This window comes from Arabidopsis thaliana, chromosome 3 (assembly GCF_000001735.4).
Source record: "Arabidopsis thaliana chromosome 3, partial sequence".
NCBI classification, from domain to species: Eukaryota; Viridiplantae; Streptophyta; class Magnoliopsida; order Brassicales; family Brassicaceae; genus Arabidopsis; species Arabidopsis thaliana.
The window spans coordinates 21,991,749-22,007,704 of NC_003074.8; the positions used below are offsets into that span (position 1 = coordinate 21,991,749).

Here is a 15,956-nt window from a genome sequence, read left to right on the forward strand (position 1 = left end):
ACAGACAAAAAATTGGATTCAATGTTTTTTTTTCTGACTCGATTTGGTGAAAAGACGAAACTTTCTCCTGGAAAAATCTGGAACAAGTTAGCGCGAACACGACGAATCGAATCAGAGTCCCAAGGAAGAAAAGATCTCTCTTTCATCCTTCTGGAGAATTCATATACTTTGGTCGATTGGTTTTAGCTGAAAAGGTCTCTGCTTTGAGACTAATTCTCAGATCTGTGTATTGCTTGCTTGCATCGCTTTCTACCTCATTGTCGATTTGGAGGAGGGAATTGAGCATTGGGTTTAGCTTCTTAAGTATGGGAAGACCTTTGTTTTATGATATCATTGAGAAACCAGCAACGAGCTGTATCGTAACGTTATGCAGTGTGATTTGGTTTGTGATTCAGAAGAAGAGTATTGGGTACTCTCAAGTTGGATTGAGTTACGAGACTGCAATCGAAGGGCATTACTGGAGGATGATTACATCTGCTTTATCACATATTAGTGTCTTGCATCTTGTGTTTAACATGAGTGCTTTATGGAGTCTTGGTGTTGTTGAACAGCTAGGTCATGTAGGTCTTGGCACTGCTTATTACCTTCATTACACTCTTGTTCTTGTTGTGTTCTCTGGTGTTTTGGTTATTGGGATCTATCATTTGTTGATTGCTAGATTCAAGATTGATTATTTTCGGCGAGTTACAGCTGTTGGTTACTCTTGTGTTGTCTTTGGTTGGATGACGATTCTCTCTGTTAAGCAACCTTCTTCAAAGCTGAATCTTTTTGGGCTTTTGTCTCTTCCCATTAGCTTTGCGCCATTCGAGTCACTCATTTTCACTTCGATCATTGTTCCACAAGCTAGTTTTCTGGGACATTTGTCGGGAATCCTTGTTGGTTACGCCATTTCGTGGGGTCTGATTGGTGGGATGAACAACTACTGGGCTCTTACTATGCTTGGTTGGATTGTAGTTGTCTTTGTGTTCAGTTTGAAGAAATCGGGTGCTTATGATTTCAGTTTTTTGGAGATCGAATCGCTTACTGATGCTTCTTTACCCTCAGTGCGGTTTATTGGAAATGGCCGGACCTTGCAAGCCAGTGCAGTTCCTCTTAGTGGAGTGGAAGTTGTCTGAATTCAGTTCATGGTCAATATTGTATTTGGGAACAAGTTCTTGTCATCGAGGTAGTAGATGAAGACTGAGAGTTGGTAACCAAGATTTTGCAGTTTCAAGTTCCAACCAAATTTAAGAGATCCTCAAGGCTTGCTTGAACTGCGTAATGTGGTGAAAAGGATTAAGCAAGCTAGTGTTGTTTAGGCATCATTACAGATGAATATGACACAGTCAATTCTTTTGTCATGTGGTTGATGTATAGTTGCAAAAGGGTCCCATGTCTTACCTAAAGATTCCGTCCACTAGACATGTTTCCTCATTTGTGACATTCTCCTTTATTTCAATACGAAAGCATGCTACCAACAGTCTTGTATTACTCGTTTTTCTTTGATATATTGAATTGGTGAAATAGCAGAACGATATATTATTTGCACTCTTTCAAGTTCACAAGGTAATTAGATGAAGTTTTCTGCAGGTCTCTTGGACTAGAGCAGTGTCTTCTTTTGTTATTAGTTTCCATCTTCTGTCATTTCCTTGTTTTATATTCCAAAAAGAGAAGGTAAGAGAAGGGTAGAACAATCACCGATTCACAGTTTCAAGTTTTTATTTATGAGCAGTTTTGGTTAGATGATTATTTTGAAGCTCTATCTCAAATAGAGTCATGAGAATTGTATTTGGTATCAGAGTAGTCTAACTTAGATCAACTTTTGACTAGTTGTTTGTTTCCATTGAACCTACTTTCAACCCAATTTTATTCACAAGATCTGCATTTCTCTGCACCCACAATGTTTTACATTGCTTATATAATTTGTACATTGATCAGGTGAATCTGATCTTACTTTCTGGTCCACCTCTAAGCACTTTTAAATGGAGAAGAAAGGCCAGCATGGTACATATGAATCAATGATGACTCATCATCCGATCCTCTGTATCATTGCTTTATCTGTACTTTTCATAGCAATCGACCCCTTTCACATGAGTCCAATCGGGGGTCGTGAGTTCAAACCCGTGAAGCATGAGGTTGCTCCATATAAGGAAGTCATGGGAAGCTGGCCTAGAGACAACCTTAGTCGACTGGGTAATCATGGGAAACTGGAGTTCGTGGACCAAGTCTTTGGTCCAGAGTCATTAGAGTTTGATAGTTTAGGTCGTGGTCCATACACAGGGTTGGCTGATGGAAGAGTGGTTAGATGGATGGGTGAAGCAATCGGATGGGAGACATTTTCGGTGGTAACATCAAAATGGTAAGAGATTACATATTCATCACTTCTTTTTTGTGCAGAGAGTTTTGTTTCAGTTTTTCTTATTGATGTGTGTTCATGAGAATTAGGTCAGAGGAAGCTTGTGTGAGAGGTGTGGATTCAACAACAAACAAGCAATGGAAGCACGAGAAGCTGTGTGGGAGGCCTCTTGGACTGAGATTTCATAAAGAGACAGGAAATTTGTATATTGCAGACGCTTACTATGGTCTACTTGTGGTTGGTCCTGAAGGAGGGATTGCTACGCCTTTAGCTACTCATGTGGAAGGAAAGCCTATACTCTTTGCCAATGACCTTGACATCCATAGAAATGGCTCCATCTTCTTCACTGACACCAGCAAAAGATATGACAGAGCGTAAGACAACTCTCTTATTCTTGCTTTGTATGTCAATTCCTACCGTAAATTGTATGATATAGAAATTATACTTGTATTTTGTAGGAATCATTTCTTTATATTACTGGAAGGAGAATCAACAGGAAGGCTTCTAAGATATGACCCACCTACCAAAACAACACACATTGTGCTGGAGGGTTTGGCTTTTCCCAATGGAATTCAACTCTCTAAAGACCAATCTTTCCTCCTCTTCACCGAAACAACCAATTGCAGGTATGACCCTCAACTTTGTGTTTATATAGCTGTATCTATCATTCATTTCTCTTCATCATTATGTGTATGACAGATTGGTGAAGTACTGGCTGGAGGGTCCAAAGATGGGTGAAGTCGAGGTGGTGGCAGATCTCCCGGGATTCCCAGACAATGTAAGAATAAATGAAGAGGGTCAGTTTTGGGTTGCAATTGATTGTTGCAGAACACCGGCACAAGAGGTTCTTACAAACAACCCTTGGATAAGAAGCATCTACTTTCGGTTGCCAATACCGATGAAGCTGCTTGCGAAAACGATGGGGATGAGAATGTACACTGTGATATCGAGATTCGACGAGGAAGGTAAAGTCCTGGAGGTGCTCGAGGATAGACAAGGGAAGGTAATGAAGCTTTGGATTGGAACAGTGGCTCATAACCACATTGCCACTCTACCTTATCCTTTGACAATGAATCAATGAAGGACTTTGTTGTGTAGTTCCTGAACTAAATCATCTCTCTGTAACTTAATTATCTTCGTTTTGATTCAAGTTCCTTTGGACCGGTTTGTCTTTTGTTGATATTATGTGTGACCTTAGATTCCTCATGAAATTCTCTTTCTTTCTTTCTTGAGTCTCTTTTTTTTTTTGTTTGGTTCACGTCCTATGGAAGGCTTCATAACTTGAGCCATCGCCCAGTCTTCTTCGACTCCCGCGAAATAGAAAACAAGAGTATGCAATGAAGAATTGCCTTGGAAAACAAGAGTATGCAATAGAGAAAGTCTCGAAAGTGTTGGAAGGTTGAAGATAAAGAGAATACAGAGAGGTAACGGAAAAATAACGACTGCTTTTTCTCCAAAATGATGACGTTACAATCATCTCCATTACGACGTTTTACTCTTTTTTCAGTAACTTTTTCTGTAGTTTGTTTGGCATCACATAGCAATGAACATTTTATGAAATCTGTGGTGTCTGCTTTCTTCTCAAAGCACAACTATCCAAAACTCCAAACTGTTGGGGCCATATATATTACTAACCAAGTTGATAGCAAAAAAAAATACAAATCCAACTCATAATTTAGTCTTGAAGTTATAAGAAAGAAACTCAACGGAAGTCTGAATCATAGTCATTCAAAAGACAGCAGAAAGGGAAAAAACAAAATCATCTAAGACAAGGGTATATAAAACCATGATAGATCCTGATTTCATAAGATCTTCAAAGGTCTTGCACACTCAAACCTGAAATAAACAATTGGCAAATTCAACTTAGATAGAGATAGACGCATGCGTTCATGGACCAACCAAAAATAACTTGTGACCTAAACATGCCAATTAAAAGTGTCTGAATTAAAGTAGATTAACCACAAGACTATTCGAATTCAAAAACCAAAATCCAACAATATTATGACACTAGAACTTTCAAGTGATGAATTACTCAAAGCTAGGAACATCTATCCAATCTAACAAATGTTATGAGATAAGAGGTTTCAAGTGTGTAATGTTTGGGCTGAGTCACAGAGAGAGAGAGAGAGAGATAGTGAACCTGGAGGAAGAGACTGCTTCAACTTATCGGCCTTCTCTTGGTCGAAGACACATAGTGTGTAGAGGTACCTTGAGCACCTGACCTTGAACTTCACAATGTCCTTGCTTCTCTTGATCTTCACAGACCTTGCATCCTTCCTTCTCGCCGTCAAAAGGAAGTCCTTGATCTCATGGATTTGCTTCGGCTGCAGATTATCCAAACCAACATCCATTTTCAATCAATACAAAACAAAACAGAACACACAACAAGACTTCGACCCAAATGTTACTGCATGATGAACACTTCATACATTTCAAGATGAAACTTAAACCAATGGGTCAATTACGAGGAAGACTCTAATCTACTAGATTATCAGTAACCAAACAAGAAACCCACAATAAGAGATTGATTACTTTCAGCTCAATCATGCAAACTTTACTAAAATCCTAGTCGTGAGAACAGATAATCAAACAAATAATATTTAGCTTCAATAATCCTCCTGAGAATAATAAAACTGAGAGGCGAAGAAAACTTTACCATTGTCGGATCTGATTTAGTGGCTGCAACTTTCTTCCACTCAAGAGAACAAACAGCAAAAGCAAGAACCCAGCGTCTGAAAGAAATAGAGAAACCTAAATATGAAGAAAACCCTAGACTCTCATATACGCGAATTTCCAAATGTACCCCTTAGGCCCATTAATCCGAAAAGTTGGCCATTGGGTTTAGTGGCCCAAGTTGTTTTGTTTGGCAAATTTCAAAAAACTCGGATCCAATAAGAAAAGGGTATTTAAGTCATTGCGTCTATTTGCCTATGATTTCAACATTAGCGCCACAAAATGTTTTTTCCCGCTCCACTAAAAAAACACTTCTTCCTCTCTCCAAAAGCACACAAAACCCTACCGCTTCGTCTCTCTCTCTTTCGCTCTGCAGTTTCCTATTCAAAATTGATTGGTTTCTCTAAATAATGTAACACCTTCGATTCGATAATCCTTCTCTCTCAAATCAACTTCAGTATCTCCATCTCTGCTTCTTTAGGGCTCCTTGTTCGAAGGAATTAAAATGTTTTATTCACATACGCTTTTGGCTCGAAAGGGTCCATTGGGGACGGTGTGGTGCGCCGCTCATGTGCACCAACGCCTCAAGAAGTCTCAGTACACCTCCATCAACATCCCCGACACTGTTGGTTCGTCTTTCCTATCTTCAATTTTCGCTTTTTGATCCAAAGTTCGCTTCTTTTTTTTTTGAATCCCCTTTGATTGTATCCAATTCGAAATTTCAAAAAGGCAATACGAATTTTTACATGGGCATTCATCAAATTCCGATTTTGTTTTTTATATATAACCCATTGTAGTAATTGAAATTCTCTGCTTTAATAAAGTTTCTGACTTTTCGAGAATTTTGCAATTGGCTTTGCAGATAATATAATGTTTCCTGAAGTACCATTGGCATTGAGAACGTCAAGTCACCTTCTAGTTGGGGTAGTGCGAATATATTCAAAGAAAGTGGATTATCTTTACAATGACTGGAATCTCCTTAATACTTGGGTAGCTAAGGCTTTCGTTTCTACTCAAGTTAACTTGCCTGAGGATGCCAGACAGGCCCCGCCTGAGTCTGTTACTTTGCCTCAAGCACTAAATCTGGACGAGTTCGACTTGGAAGATGACACTCTCGACATGTATTCTTCTTTCTTGCTTTTATTTGAGTTTTTATCTGTTCTAAAGCCTGACTCATCTTTAACATTCTTTTCTTGTGAATTCTAGGGAATTCGATAATCATACTCGGAGTGAGGAAGATATCACTCTCACAGGTACCTTTTGTCTGTGTTTTTTTTCCTTGGTTCTAGATGCAGCATACCATGATTTTGAGGTGTTTATGATGTTGATGCTTATTTTTCAGATCAAATTCCTACTGGCATTGATCCTTATGTTGCTGTAACATTCGACGAGGTGAGATTACTGCTTGCTTCTTATGACTTTGAAGTTGATTCTGACTTCTTGTTTCCCATGTCTCCGAGCACTTGTTATTGAATGAAAGTTTGTATGCCTTTCTTACAGGACATCATCTCAGAATCTATCCCGATGGATGTCGAGTGAGGCTCTTCATAGAGTTTTGATTTCCTTTACTACACCTTGCTCTTAATCTTCCTTATCTGTTTAGTTGATCTTCTTTAATAATGTTGTTACATATTTTTTTGCTTTGAGCAGCCAATCAACAGAACCTGTGAGTAGGCATACCGGAGAAATTGATGTTGAAACGGCTCATGAGACAGGACCAGACAATGAGCCAAGAGACTCCAATATTGCTTTCGATACTGGAACCTATAGTCCTCGTAACGTCACAGAGGAATTCACTGAAGTCCAGGATCCTAGACAAAGTAACTTGACAGAAGAGCGCATTCCCAATTCCGAGAGAAACGATGCCACTTCTCCTGGAACTGTTCCCGAGATTGAGAGAATGCGTGACGCTGCACATGATCTAAGCCCCACGTCCCATCCATCATTTGCTGCACAACAACAGGATGTCAGAGTTGAACGCACTGAGTCATTGGATGAAACTTTGAATGAGAAGGAACCCACTATCCCTAGTATTGATGAAGAAATGTTAAATTCTGGAAGGCATTCTGCGTTTGAGCTTCGCTCAGGATCTCCAGGTTCTGCTGCTGGTTCTGAGGAAGAACGTGCAGATTTTGGTGAGCTAGCAACATAGTCTGATAATTTGAAGCTTAACCACTACATTCTCTCTCTTATTATCTATTTAAAACACTTTTTTCTTTATGTTAAGTGCATCCATCACCTCAACTGGTGCTTCAGCCATCTCCTCCTCCCCAACCACAAAGAAGGGCAAGGAAGAGGAAGAACTTTGATGGTGTCACAGTATTAACCAACAAGTAATAACTTTTCCGTTGCTTCATGTGGCTTTGATTATTTCATTAGCTGTTCCGTACTGATCAAATAGTTTGAACAGGAACATAAGTGAAAGGCTTAAGGATCCTAGTGATACTCTACGTAAGAGAAAGAAGATGCCTTCATCCAAATTAAAGTTTTGGAGAATGAATAACCAGTCAAGGAAGGATCAAAATTTCAATGAGCCCTTGTTTACTGGTAACTTTCTTTGATTATTATTTTATTTTCGACAGTTTTGCCTTCTTTTTCCCTTTGTTTTTGAAGAAAGATTATTGCCTGTATGTGTCAACCTGCAGGCTTCTCAGATGATTTACGCAATGTCTTTGAAAAGGACTATGTAGCTTCAAAGCCACATCTTGCTGTTTCTGATGAAACTTTACCAGAACCTGCATCTGTATCTCCTACTCGAGAAGCTGAAGTAGAAATTAATCCGGTCTCTCCAATTCCAGATTCTACTAATCCAGACAGTACAGTTCAGCTATCTCCAGCGCAGCAAACTGAAGATGTCCTAGACTCTGCAGGTCCTCGACCCGCGCATGCAGAGTCTGTAGCAACAGAAGCACAATCTCCTCGGACATTTGATAACGATGACATGGGAATAGAACATTTAAGGGATGGTGGTTTCCCGGTGTACATGCCGTCACCACCTCCAAGATCTTCACCTTTTAGAACCGATGACTTCACCACTCAGTCTGGAAATTGGGAGACAGAATCTTATAGAACAGAGCCTTCAACTTCCACAGTTCCAGAGGACTTGCCTGGCCAAAGAAATTTGGGGCTTTCACCTGTTTCTGAAAGGACTGACGAGGTTTGTTCTCGCATGTTCGCGTGTTTTGTTTTTACCATTCTTGGTGCGTTGCTAACCTTGATAGCAATACCATTTGCATGTGCCATACAGGAACTTTATTTCCTGGAGGTAGGTGGCAATTCCCCAGTAGGAACACCAGCTAGTCAAGATTCTGCTGCTTTGACAGGGAGAGCAAGGTATATATATTCCTAAAACCATGTGGATTTCATTTAAGAGCCTACTGTTTCTCTACTAACCTGTAACATTCATTGAACATTGCAGAGCCTTGGCTCAGTATCTTAAACAACGTTCTTCAAGTAGTCCCACCACATCAAGCCATCCTTCTGGAGATCTAAGTTTGAGCGAGATCTTGGCAGGAAAGACACGGAAGCTAGCTGCTCGAATGTTCTTCGAGACACTGGTGAGTGATTCTCTGTACATATGTTTTTCTTTGTATCTCTGTAGTGCCTCGAGCTTAGACGAGTTGTTTTTGAATTTGCAGGTTTTGAAGTCTAGGGGACTTATAGATATGCAACAGGACCGACCATACGGAGATATCGCTTTGAAGTTGATGCCTGCCCTTTTTTCTAAGGTTCAAACGTGAATAAACAATGCTTAATAAACTTACTTATGTATATTATTAACATTGAAGCTAGACGAGGAAGTAGTCAATTCTTAATTTTTTGAGCCCTGGTTTTATTACATTGTGTACAAGTAAAGCTTCACCCTAAGAGATGGACAAACGTCTAAATTCCATCATTAGCCAATACTTCACTTGAGTTCAAATTTGACAATGTTGTAAAAAAACAAGTTTTTGAGATTCTCTATGATTCTGGAAATGAAAGACTAGCACGTGTTGTGATGGAGTGAATTATGGAGCTAGATGCTCTCAAGCCTCAACATGTGTAGATGCTCTCAAGCCTCAACATGTGTACCGATGGAATCAAAGATATCGATCACATAAATTAACGGAGTATACATAGATAACCTCATAAATGTTATAGCAAAACCTTCTTCAAAATCTAAAGACGACCTACCTATTCTACAATTGTTCTTCTTTTGTATATCTTAGCAGACTATGGAAATCTAGAAATAATATTATAAATTATAGGTGGAATCTATCGTACTCATCAGTCATCATTCTCTAAGGGGCATGACAGGACCATTGCATAAACTTGGTCTTTGGCTACAGTTCTCATCATGACTTGTAATCTCTTCTGGGATTTGGTTCTCCATCGCGGTTTGATTCTGTATCTCATGGTGTTTATGATTCTGAGACTGAATGTGGCTCTCAATCTTGATTACCTGATTCTAATAAAAGGTATGCAGTTCGATATGAGGATGGAATATTGCCAGATGCAACAAAACTATGTATACTTTATCCCTAAGTATGAAAGGATACGCTAGTAAATGAATGCACTGAGATATAACGTTTCAATTCATATGAAGGAATTTCGAAGAAGAAGAAAAGAAGAATCAACTTGTTGAGCATCTAACCTTGTACAAGTATTTCTTACGAAGTTTTATGGCTGTGCGTATGCATCTTCTCACTCTAATTGCAAGCAGCTTGTCATTACAAATCTGAAAATATCTAAAATCAGTAAGAAGTTTTATCGTAGTATAAAAAGTACAACAGTAGTATTCAGCAAAGAAACAAAGCCCAACATGCACAAATGCAGTGAAAAACATCCTACCTTTATCATGTCATCGATCGAGCGAGTTTCTTTCATGATTTTATGCCGATTCATGATTAGAATAGCCGCCACACAAAAGACTGGAAGAGGGTCATCTCCTTTCCCACAGGATGAAACTACACAAGAGGCATGGGTTCTTTCATTCCTAGACCATAAATTTCTTGTCAAGCCACATAAACTGTATGAACCTGCTGGCTTCATCCCAAAATCATCAGACAGCGGACCAGTTTTTGGCAATGGACCACTTTCTGGCAGTAGACCGCTCTTGGACAACAGACTGCTCTTTGAAGTCCGGTCGCTCTTTGAAGTTGATTCACTATTTGTAGTTGTGCCATTTCCATCATCTATTTTATGGTCCCCCATATCAACTCCAGATCGTTTTGGAAGCTGAACAACCAACGGCTTCAAGCAATCCTTCTCTAAAGTTTCAGCAAAAGACTCATCAAAATCAGCAGCCCACATCATCTACAACAGATAAAGATCCATGAATACATATGCAAGAGTTTTGAATCTGGTACGTGAAGGCACATATGTATAATAAGAAATCCAAGATTCTCTTTTCTACCAGTCTCTTGCAACCACTACATAACTAAAATCCATTTGTTATCATGAGTGAGACACAAATTCTAGTAAGGGCCTGACTGGTTTAAACGCGGCGGCTGCGGTTGCGGGAGTTTGCGGAAACGGACGGTTGCGGTTTCAAACGATATCAAGCGTTTTCAACGACTGGTTGAGCGTTTGATAATGGGTGCGTTTGCGAGAGTTTTATGACTGGTAAACCAGCGGGTGCAATAGTAATTAAATAAAAATAACCAAAATAAATATAATATATTACTATAAAAAGAAATAAAAATACAATATATTATTATGATAAATTGATAATATTAGAAAAGTTGAACATGCTTAATAATTAAAACCATAAATAAAACTCTAAATTCAAAAATAAATAAATTTTGTAAGAAAAAAACTTAATCCTTTATGTATTTGGTACATCACCAAAAATTGTATCAAGTAGTGTGATACAAATCGAAACATGCATTCAATCAAAAAACTCAAAAGAATACAAAATAAAAAAACAACGATGCAATGAAATACTTAAAAAATTATACTAGCTAATGAATGGATAAAAAGATAGATGATACTTAAGTTTGATTATTGATTTTGATTTTCATCAGTTTGGGTGAATGTCATAATTGAGAGAATAAGGTTACAATATATTATAATAGTGATTAGGGTGGAAGCCAAAATTATTTTAATTAATTAAAAAATAAATTATTTTAATTAATTAGAAAAAGAATTATTTTTTTCTAACCTAACCGCTACCGCCCGCAACCGCAAACGCTTGCGGAAAGGAGCTTTTGAAATCCGGCGATTTCGAGCGGTCCAAAGCGGTATTTAGCGGTTTCTATGATTGGTGCCAATCGCTAACAACCGCTACCACCCGCAAACGTAGCATTTGCGGGTGAAAGAGGGAGAACCAATCAAGCCCTAACTAATCTTAATACAATAATTTAAACAGCTAAATCAAAGTCAAAATTTGTAGGTAAGGAAAAATTTCCAACTTTCTACTCTGCTCACCGCAAGAAACCTATCACAACTATTTAACTACTTTGTGGGTTATAAGATAAAGGAACAAGAAACTGGCAACACAAAGCAAACAGCAGAAGAATTACCAACCTCCCACATCCTCAGAGCCTTGTTAAAAGACAACTCTCGTCGAAACAACACTAACAGCATCCGGAACGCAAAGTGAAGGCTTTCAGCACCAATACGTGATAGGTGTGAAAACATTTCTTTATCTGTGAGTTGCAATATACGCCATAGTGATTGCAATTGATCCATTACTCCAGTTGGTCCCTCCATCTGGAAATTAGCACGCTACAGTAATAACCACATAGCAAAAGAACATCATATTACACCACAGCCTTTGTCACTTGCTGGTAGGGGAAAACTAAAACACATGTTACGTATCAGTAAGCATTGGAATACCGTTCTTCTTATGAGCATTTCAAAGCACCAAAAGGCGTCAGCATTATCTTCAAAAAGAAATACAAATGGAGACACTAAATCGCTCATTCCTGTCCACAGATTCGCAACCAGACAGTTAGTATCCTACATTAGTATGAACTCATACGAGCGCCGTTTTATAACACGTTACAAACCCAACACAAGAGAGATTTGGGACCTTGGCAATAACCAGTTGCAGGATCAACCCAAGCATAGACCGCAAGGATATCTGACATTCTACCTAGATTTCCTGGATCCTCATAGAACTCAAGGTGGCTATCTGTCCTTACCACGTCAACAACTGAGGAAACAAAAAGCAATTTTTAATTCGGATTAGTGACCATTAATGTGCAGACTGAAACTGAAAAGCAAGACTTCCTGTAAGATCTTGAAATAAAAGAAATGCGCACAAGTGGTACCTATCCGGTGCAATGTCCAAAGCCATTCAGAGACTCGATCTTCCTTTACAGTCCCACCACGAGTATGAGTCTCCCTTGCCGACGGCGTTTCAGGGACATCTGATATTCTCAAACCATCAACAATCTCTGACGTGCAGACAGAATGAGACAACTTTTCAACAGATTGAAGATGTACAACTTCAATTTCTGAGTTAATAGAAGCAGTTACATCATTATAAGAAGACCCATGCGGTTCTATAACTAAATCTGCATTCTTGTCAATTCGAAAACTGTGCATTCTCTCATCCTCCGATCTTAAATCACTTTGCGTTGAAGTTTCTTCATCTGGAGTAGAAAGTCCTTTCTTGCCTAAACTACTCCTCCCAAACAAATCTGTGACCGGTAGAGAGGGAAAGTCAAAGATATCATCTGCAAATGGACCAGGGGAAGGAAAGCCATATGGACTGGACGGGGGTACAAAAGAAGAAGTTTCATATATTGTGCTATCAGGACTGACTAGGTCAACTGACTCACTGGAGCTTCCACTTCTGCGCACAGGAGATTTTTCAGTATCATTATTACTCCAATCACCGTGATTGTCAGTGTTCTCATGCCCATCTAAACAAGCTTCCCGGCTTTCATCTATATCCTCCTTTACTACCTCATTTTTGTATGATTTTCGCATATCCATAACTTTAGATCCGACAACATAGGCAAGTGAACCAGTTCCCACAGTCGAATGCATCATCTGGCATTGCTTGAGCAGCTCATTGTATCGTTCTCTGCATAAATTATGAACAGCTTATTAAGCTTTTTCCATAAAACTTGAGTTTCACATAGCACTCCATCACGATACAACATGAAAGCAAACAAACTGCCCAACCTTCGAGCTACCCTGAGTTGCGTACGATACTCAGAGGTGCTGCTTAATGCATAACAGCCAAGGAGAAATTCCCAAACTTCAGCTCTTATGGATGGATCGATTCCCTTAAAAAAAGCACAAAGGAAATGCATTAGAATACCATGTTAAAGAACAAACAACAATGGGATAGCCTGAGCAGCTAAAAAATCATCTGCAAACATACCCCCAAAATAATTAATTTGAGCGCCTTGTGGAAACTGGAAACCTTTCCATCGCCATCGAATAAAGCCTGCCACTTCTCAGGCTTAAGCATTTTGCCAATCTGTACATTTGAAACACTTATAATCATCAATGCTACATCTGAGTAAAGTTCAAGTAAAAAGATGAACTAGAGAGTGAAAGAAGGGATCTTACAGTCAAAACAACTTGTATGCGAGATTGTGAAAGACAAGGCTCTCTCAGATCCCGAACCAAAGATGCCACTTTTTGTAGACTTACAAGACCAGCTTTCCGACGAGTCCATTTCTTTCCCTCTCCAGCAGAAAACATCAGTAATCAAAACACACAAACACCAACCCTCCCTCCCCAATTCCCACTTGTTCCTTCACAAACGGAATCATCCGTTCTCAAAGCAGCCCAAAAGCAGTACAGAAACCTGCAATACAAGAGAGTAAACACAGTCAATATGTCACATATAATGGACGAACACACATTGCTTTATCTGTCATTGACAATCAAAAGATAGATAAACCAGTGACCAATCGATATCAACCGATACCCGAAAGCAGCCCAACACAAAAGGAATCTAGAACGAGAACAAAAAAAAAACTCACTTTAACGACATCTCAATAATCCCAGATAGAAAAGGTTTGAAATTTGAAAACTTGATGACATAGTAATCTACAAACATGAATCATTCGATCCCGTTCAACAGAAATCGGTTCCTCAAATACATGGATAAATCTAACATCCTTTGATGAGCAATGAAATACATAAAATGGTGAATGCGATACTCAATGCGGACAGACATAGAGAGAACCTGTAGAAGAAGATCATGGAGGACATTCTTCTCCGGTGAACATTTTTTCTTCCCAGGGAAAGTCCGTTGATTTATCCCTGCCTGCCTTTTCTCTCTTTCTCTTTTTCTGTGTTTCGCAAAAGTTTCTCTTTTTAATTTAGGTTGACATTTCAATTAGTCAATTTGTTACACTTTATCAAGAAACTTGTATTTGTTACGAACAAGCTGAAATGAAATCGACAACAATATTGTTTGACTTTGTTGTTGATCATCCAATAGATAAATTTTAAGAAATAAAGGGAAAAAAAAACTATATTTGTTGAATTCTTCTTAATTTCACATAATGGGCCTTAAGGATCCATATTTCGGCTTGTATGTTTAGGCCTGTTTTGGTTTATCTAAGATGGATGGTCCAAAGCTTAAAAAGACTACAGCGAACGATTTCGCCAGCAACATATAATTAATATCGCTAAAAGAACTGAATCCCCATGCCCGTTGATAATTGGTATGTTATGCATTTGATCGCACTAGATTTTTTGATCAACTTGATCTTTTTATTCTTATTAAATTTTGACGGACCTAGCTAGCTTTATTTTATGCCAGTGCGAAAGATACTAATATTGAAAATTGGGTGGTGAGCCAACATAGCACAAGTGGCAAAAGGCAAACTACTGAACTATACATTAAAATTTTGTGTATACTAAAAATGTCTTCTCTTCTATTAAATCTAACAAAGAAAGGGAAAAATAGTTAAGGTTACGTACTTATCAATAATCAATCTATCATTCGATGTTAGAAAGCGACCAACGTCATAAGTTGACATTACCTGAAAAAAGAATTACAGTGGAAATCTTCTACTTCGACGACGCGCGTTAACATTTGTATATATATATTAACAATTGTAACTTTATTAAAGATTTCTTTACTTTACTGCGATTGAATATTATGATGACTTCTTTTTATTTATTCTTTGTGCAAACGATTGACGAAAGAACCTTTCTATAGTATAAAAGAAGTACTAAAAGGTACACCTGTTCTCTAAACAATAAACATGACATGATATATGAATATACTTCTGATTAACAGCGAACATGGACTAAAATAAAATACTCCTCTCTTTTTCTGTCGACAGATATTTTTTTATCTACATATCGTTAAATACTTGAATTAGTATATAAGACAATCCGATGTTTTTTTTTTAGACAACTAATATTGTAATTGATTTGGACCGTTTCAGCCATATCCCGTGTTATTAATACAGTATGCAAACCATTTTGGAGCGTACGATCTTGATCCGTTTTTTTTTATTTATTAGACCTTCGTATACCCTATAAAAATTTGAAATTGAGTATCTAAACTGAGTTTTTAAATCATATACACTGTACATTTGATTCAATTTAGACAAACTAGTTACGTGCCAACACGAAAAGTAAACTAGATATAAATATATAATCCCTACACCGCGCGCATAGGTAATGGAAAAACTAATCACACTAAGAAATGTAAAGAAGGGTTTAAAAAGTAAAAAAGATGTCCACAGCAAATAGGGGAACAAGCACATTGCTACAAGATACGTAAGGTAGGCTTTGTATATTGTTGAAGATTCCACGTATGGAGCTAAGGAATCTTGAAAGAGAATCCGAATCTTAGAAAGAAAAATAGACGGTCAGGATTCTTCATATCTCTCCACTTTAAGAATCTGTTTTAAGGAGAATAACATGTAACGACAAGAGAAAGTGGATCATTCGTGACATAAGCGCCCATAATTTGATGTTTACTTTAATGCCCCGGGTAACACATACTTTGTTGTTCTCGAAGTATTTGATATTTCAT

The 15,956-nt window shown here is 38.2% G+C and overlaps 5 protein-coding genes across 9 annotated transcripts; 3 read left to right on the top strand and 2 right to left on the bottom strand.

The window, feature by feature from the left end:
- The first annotated feature begins 77 nt into the window (after nucleotides 1-77).
- On the top strand, nucleotides 78-1,515 carry RBL13 (RHOMBOID-like protein 13). The gene has a single exon (NM_115814.2). It carries the CDS (start codon nucleotides 306-308, stop codon nucleotides 1,113-1,115), a length of 810 nt encoding a protein of 269 aa, NP_191511.1. The 5' UTR covers nucleotides 78-305; the 3' UTR covers nucleotides 1,116-1,515.
- Nucleotides 1,505-3,583, top strand: LAP3 (Calcium-dependent phosphotriesterase superfamily protein). 3 transcript variants are annotated; one of them, NM_202733.3, is made up of 5 exons: nucleotides 1,505-1,545; nucleotides 1,918-2,338; nucleotides 2,425-2,709; nucleotides 2,794-2,961; nucleotides 3,035-3,560. In NM_202733.3, exons 2-5 carry the CDS (start codon nucleotides 1,962-1,964, stop codon nucleotides 3,414-3,416), a joined length of 1,212 nt encoding a protein of 403 aa, NP_974462.1. In that variant the 5' UTR covers nucleotides 1,505-1,545; nucleotides 1,918-1,961; the 3' UTR covers nucleotides 3,417-3,560. The 3 variants fall into 3 exon arrangements, with proteins under 3 accessions (NP_974462.1, NP_191512.1, NP_001325620.1); NM_115815.6 differs by lacking the exon at nucleotides 1,505-1,545 and adding an exon at nucleotides 1,549-1,653 and having other exon boundaries at nucleotides 3,035-3,583; NM_001339986.1 differs by lacking the exon at nucleotides 1,505-1,545 and having other exon boundaries at nucleotides 1,741-2,338.
- Nucleotides 3,584-3,861: 278 nt separating this feature from the next.
- AT3G59540 (Ribosomal L38e protein family) lies at nucleotides 3,862-5,092 on the bottom strand. Its single transcript, NM_115816.6, has 3 exons — nucleotides 4,992-5,092; nucleotides 4,476-4,659; nucleotides 3,862-4,171 (listed from the first exon to the last, which is right to left on the bottom strand). The coding sequence occupies exons 1-3, from the start codon at nucleotides 4,992-4,994 to the stop codon at nucleotides 4,149-4,151; spliced, it is 210 nt and encodes a 69-aa protein (NP_191513.1). The 5' UTR covers nucleotides 4,995-5,092; the 3' UTR covers nucleotides 3,862-4,148.
- A 211-nt stretch (nucleotides 5,093-5,303) lies between these two features.
- Nucleotides 5,304-8,989, top strand: SYN3 (Rad21/Rec8-like family protein). The gene is made up of 12 exons (NM_115817.3): nucleotides 5,304-5,637; nucleotides 5,871-6,129; nucleotides 6,215-6,261; nucleotides 6,351-6,400; nucleotides 6,509-6,543; nucleotides 6,659-7,143; nucleotides 7,236-7,341; nucleotides 7,419-7,555; nucleotides 7,654-8,165; nucleotides 8,256-8,341; nucleotides 8,427-8,565; nucleotides 8,647-8,989. Exons 1-12 carry the CDS (start codon nucleotides 5,514-5,516, stop codon nucleotides 8,746-8,748), a joined length of 2,082 nt encoding a protein of 693 aa, NP_191514.1. The 5' UTR covers nucleotides 5,304-5,513; the 3' UTR covers nucleotides 8,749-8,989.
- A 66-nt stretch (nucleotides 8,990-9,055) lies between these two features.
- Nucleotides 9,056-14,384, bottom strand: AT3G59570 (Ypt/Rab-GAP domain of gyp1p superfamily protein). Of its 3 annotated transcripts, NM_115819.3 has the most exons (12): nucleotides 14,145-14,384; nucleotides 13,520-13,760; nucleotides 13,329-13,427; nucleotides 13,127-13,230; nucleotides 12,265-13,025; nucleotides 12,024-12,146; nucleotides 11,828-11,916; nucleotides 11,516-11,716; nucleotides 10,027-10,303; nucleotides 9,839-9,954; nucleotides 9,642-9,725; nucleotides 9,083-9,455 (listed from the first exon to the last, which is right to left on the bottom strand). In NM_115819.3, the coding sequence occupies exons 2-12, from the start codon at nucleotides 13,652-13,654 to the stop codon at nucleotides 9,282-9,284; spliced, it is 2,163 nt and encodes a 720-aa protein (NP_191516.2). In that variant the 5' UTR covers nucleotides 13,655-13,760; nucleotides 14,145-14,384; the 3' UTR covers nucleotides 9,083-9,281. The 3 variants fall into 3 exon arrangements, with proteins under 3 accessions (NP_001325779.1, NP_001325780.1, NP_191516.2); NM_001339988.1 differs by having other exon boundaries at nucleotides 9,056-9,455; nucleotides 9,839-10,303; NM_001339987.1 differs by having other exon boundaries at nucleotides 9,056-9,725; nucleotides 9,839-10,303.
- Nucleotides 14,385-15,956: the final 1,572 nt, after the last annotated feature.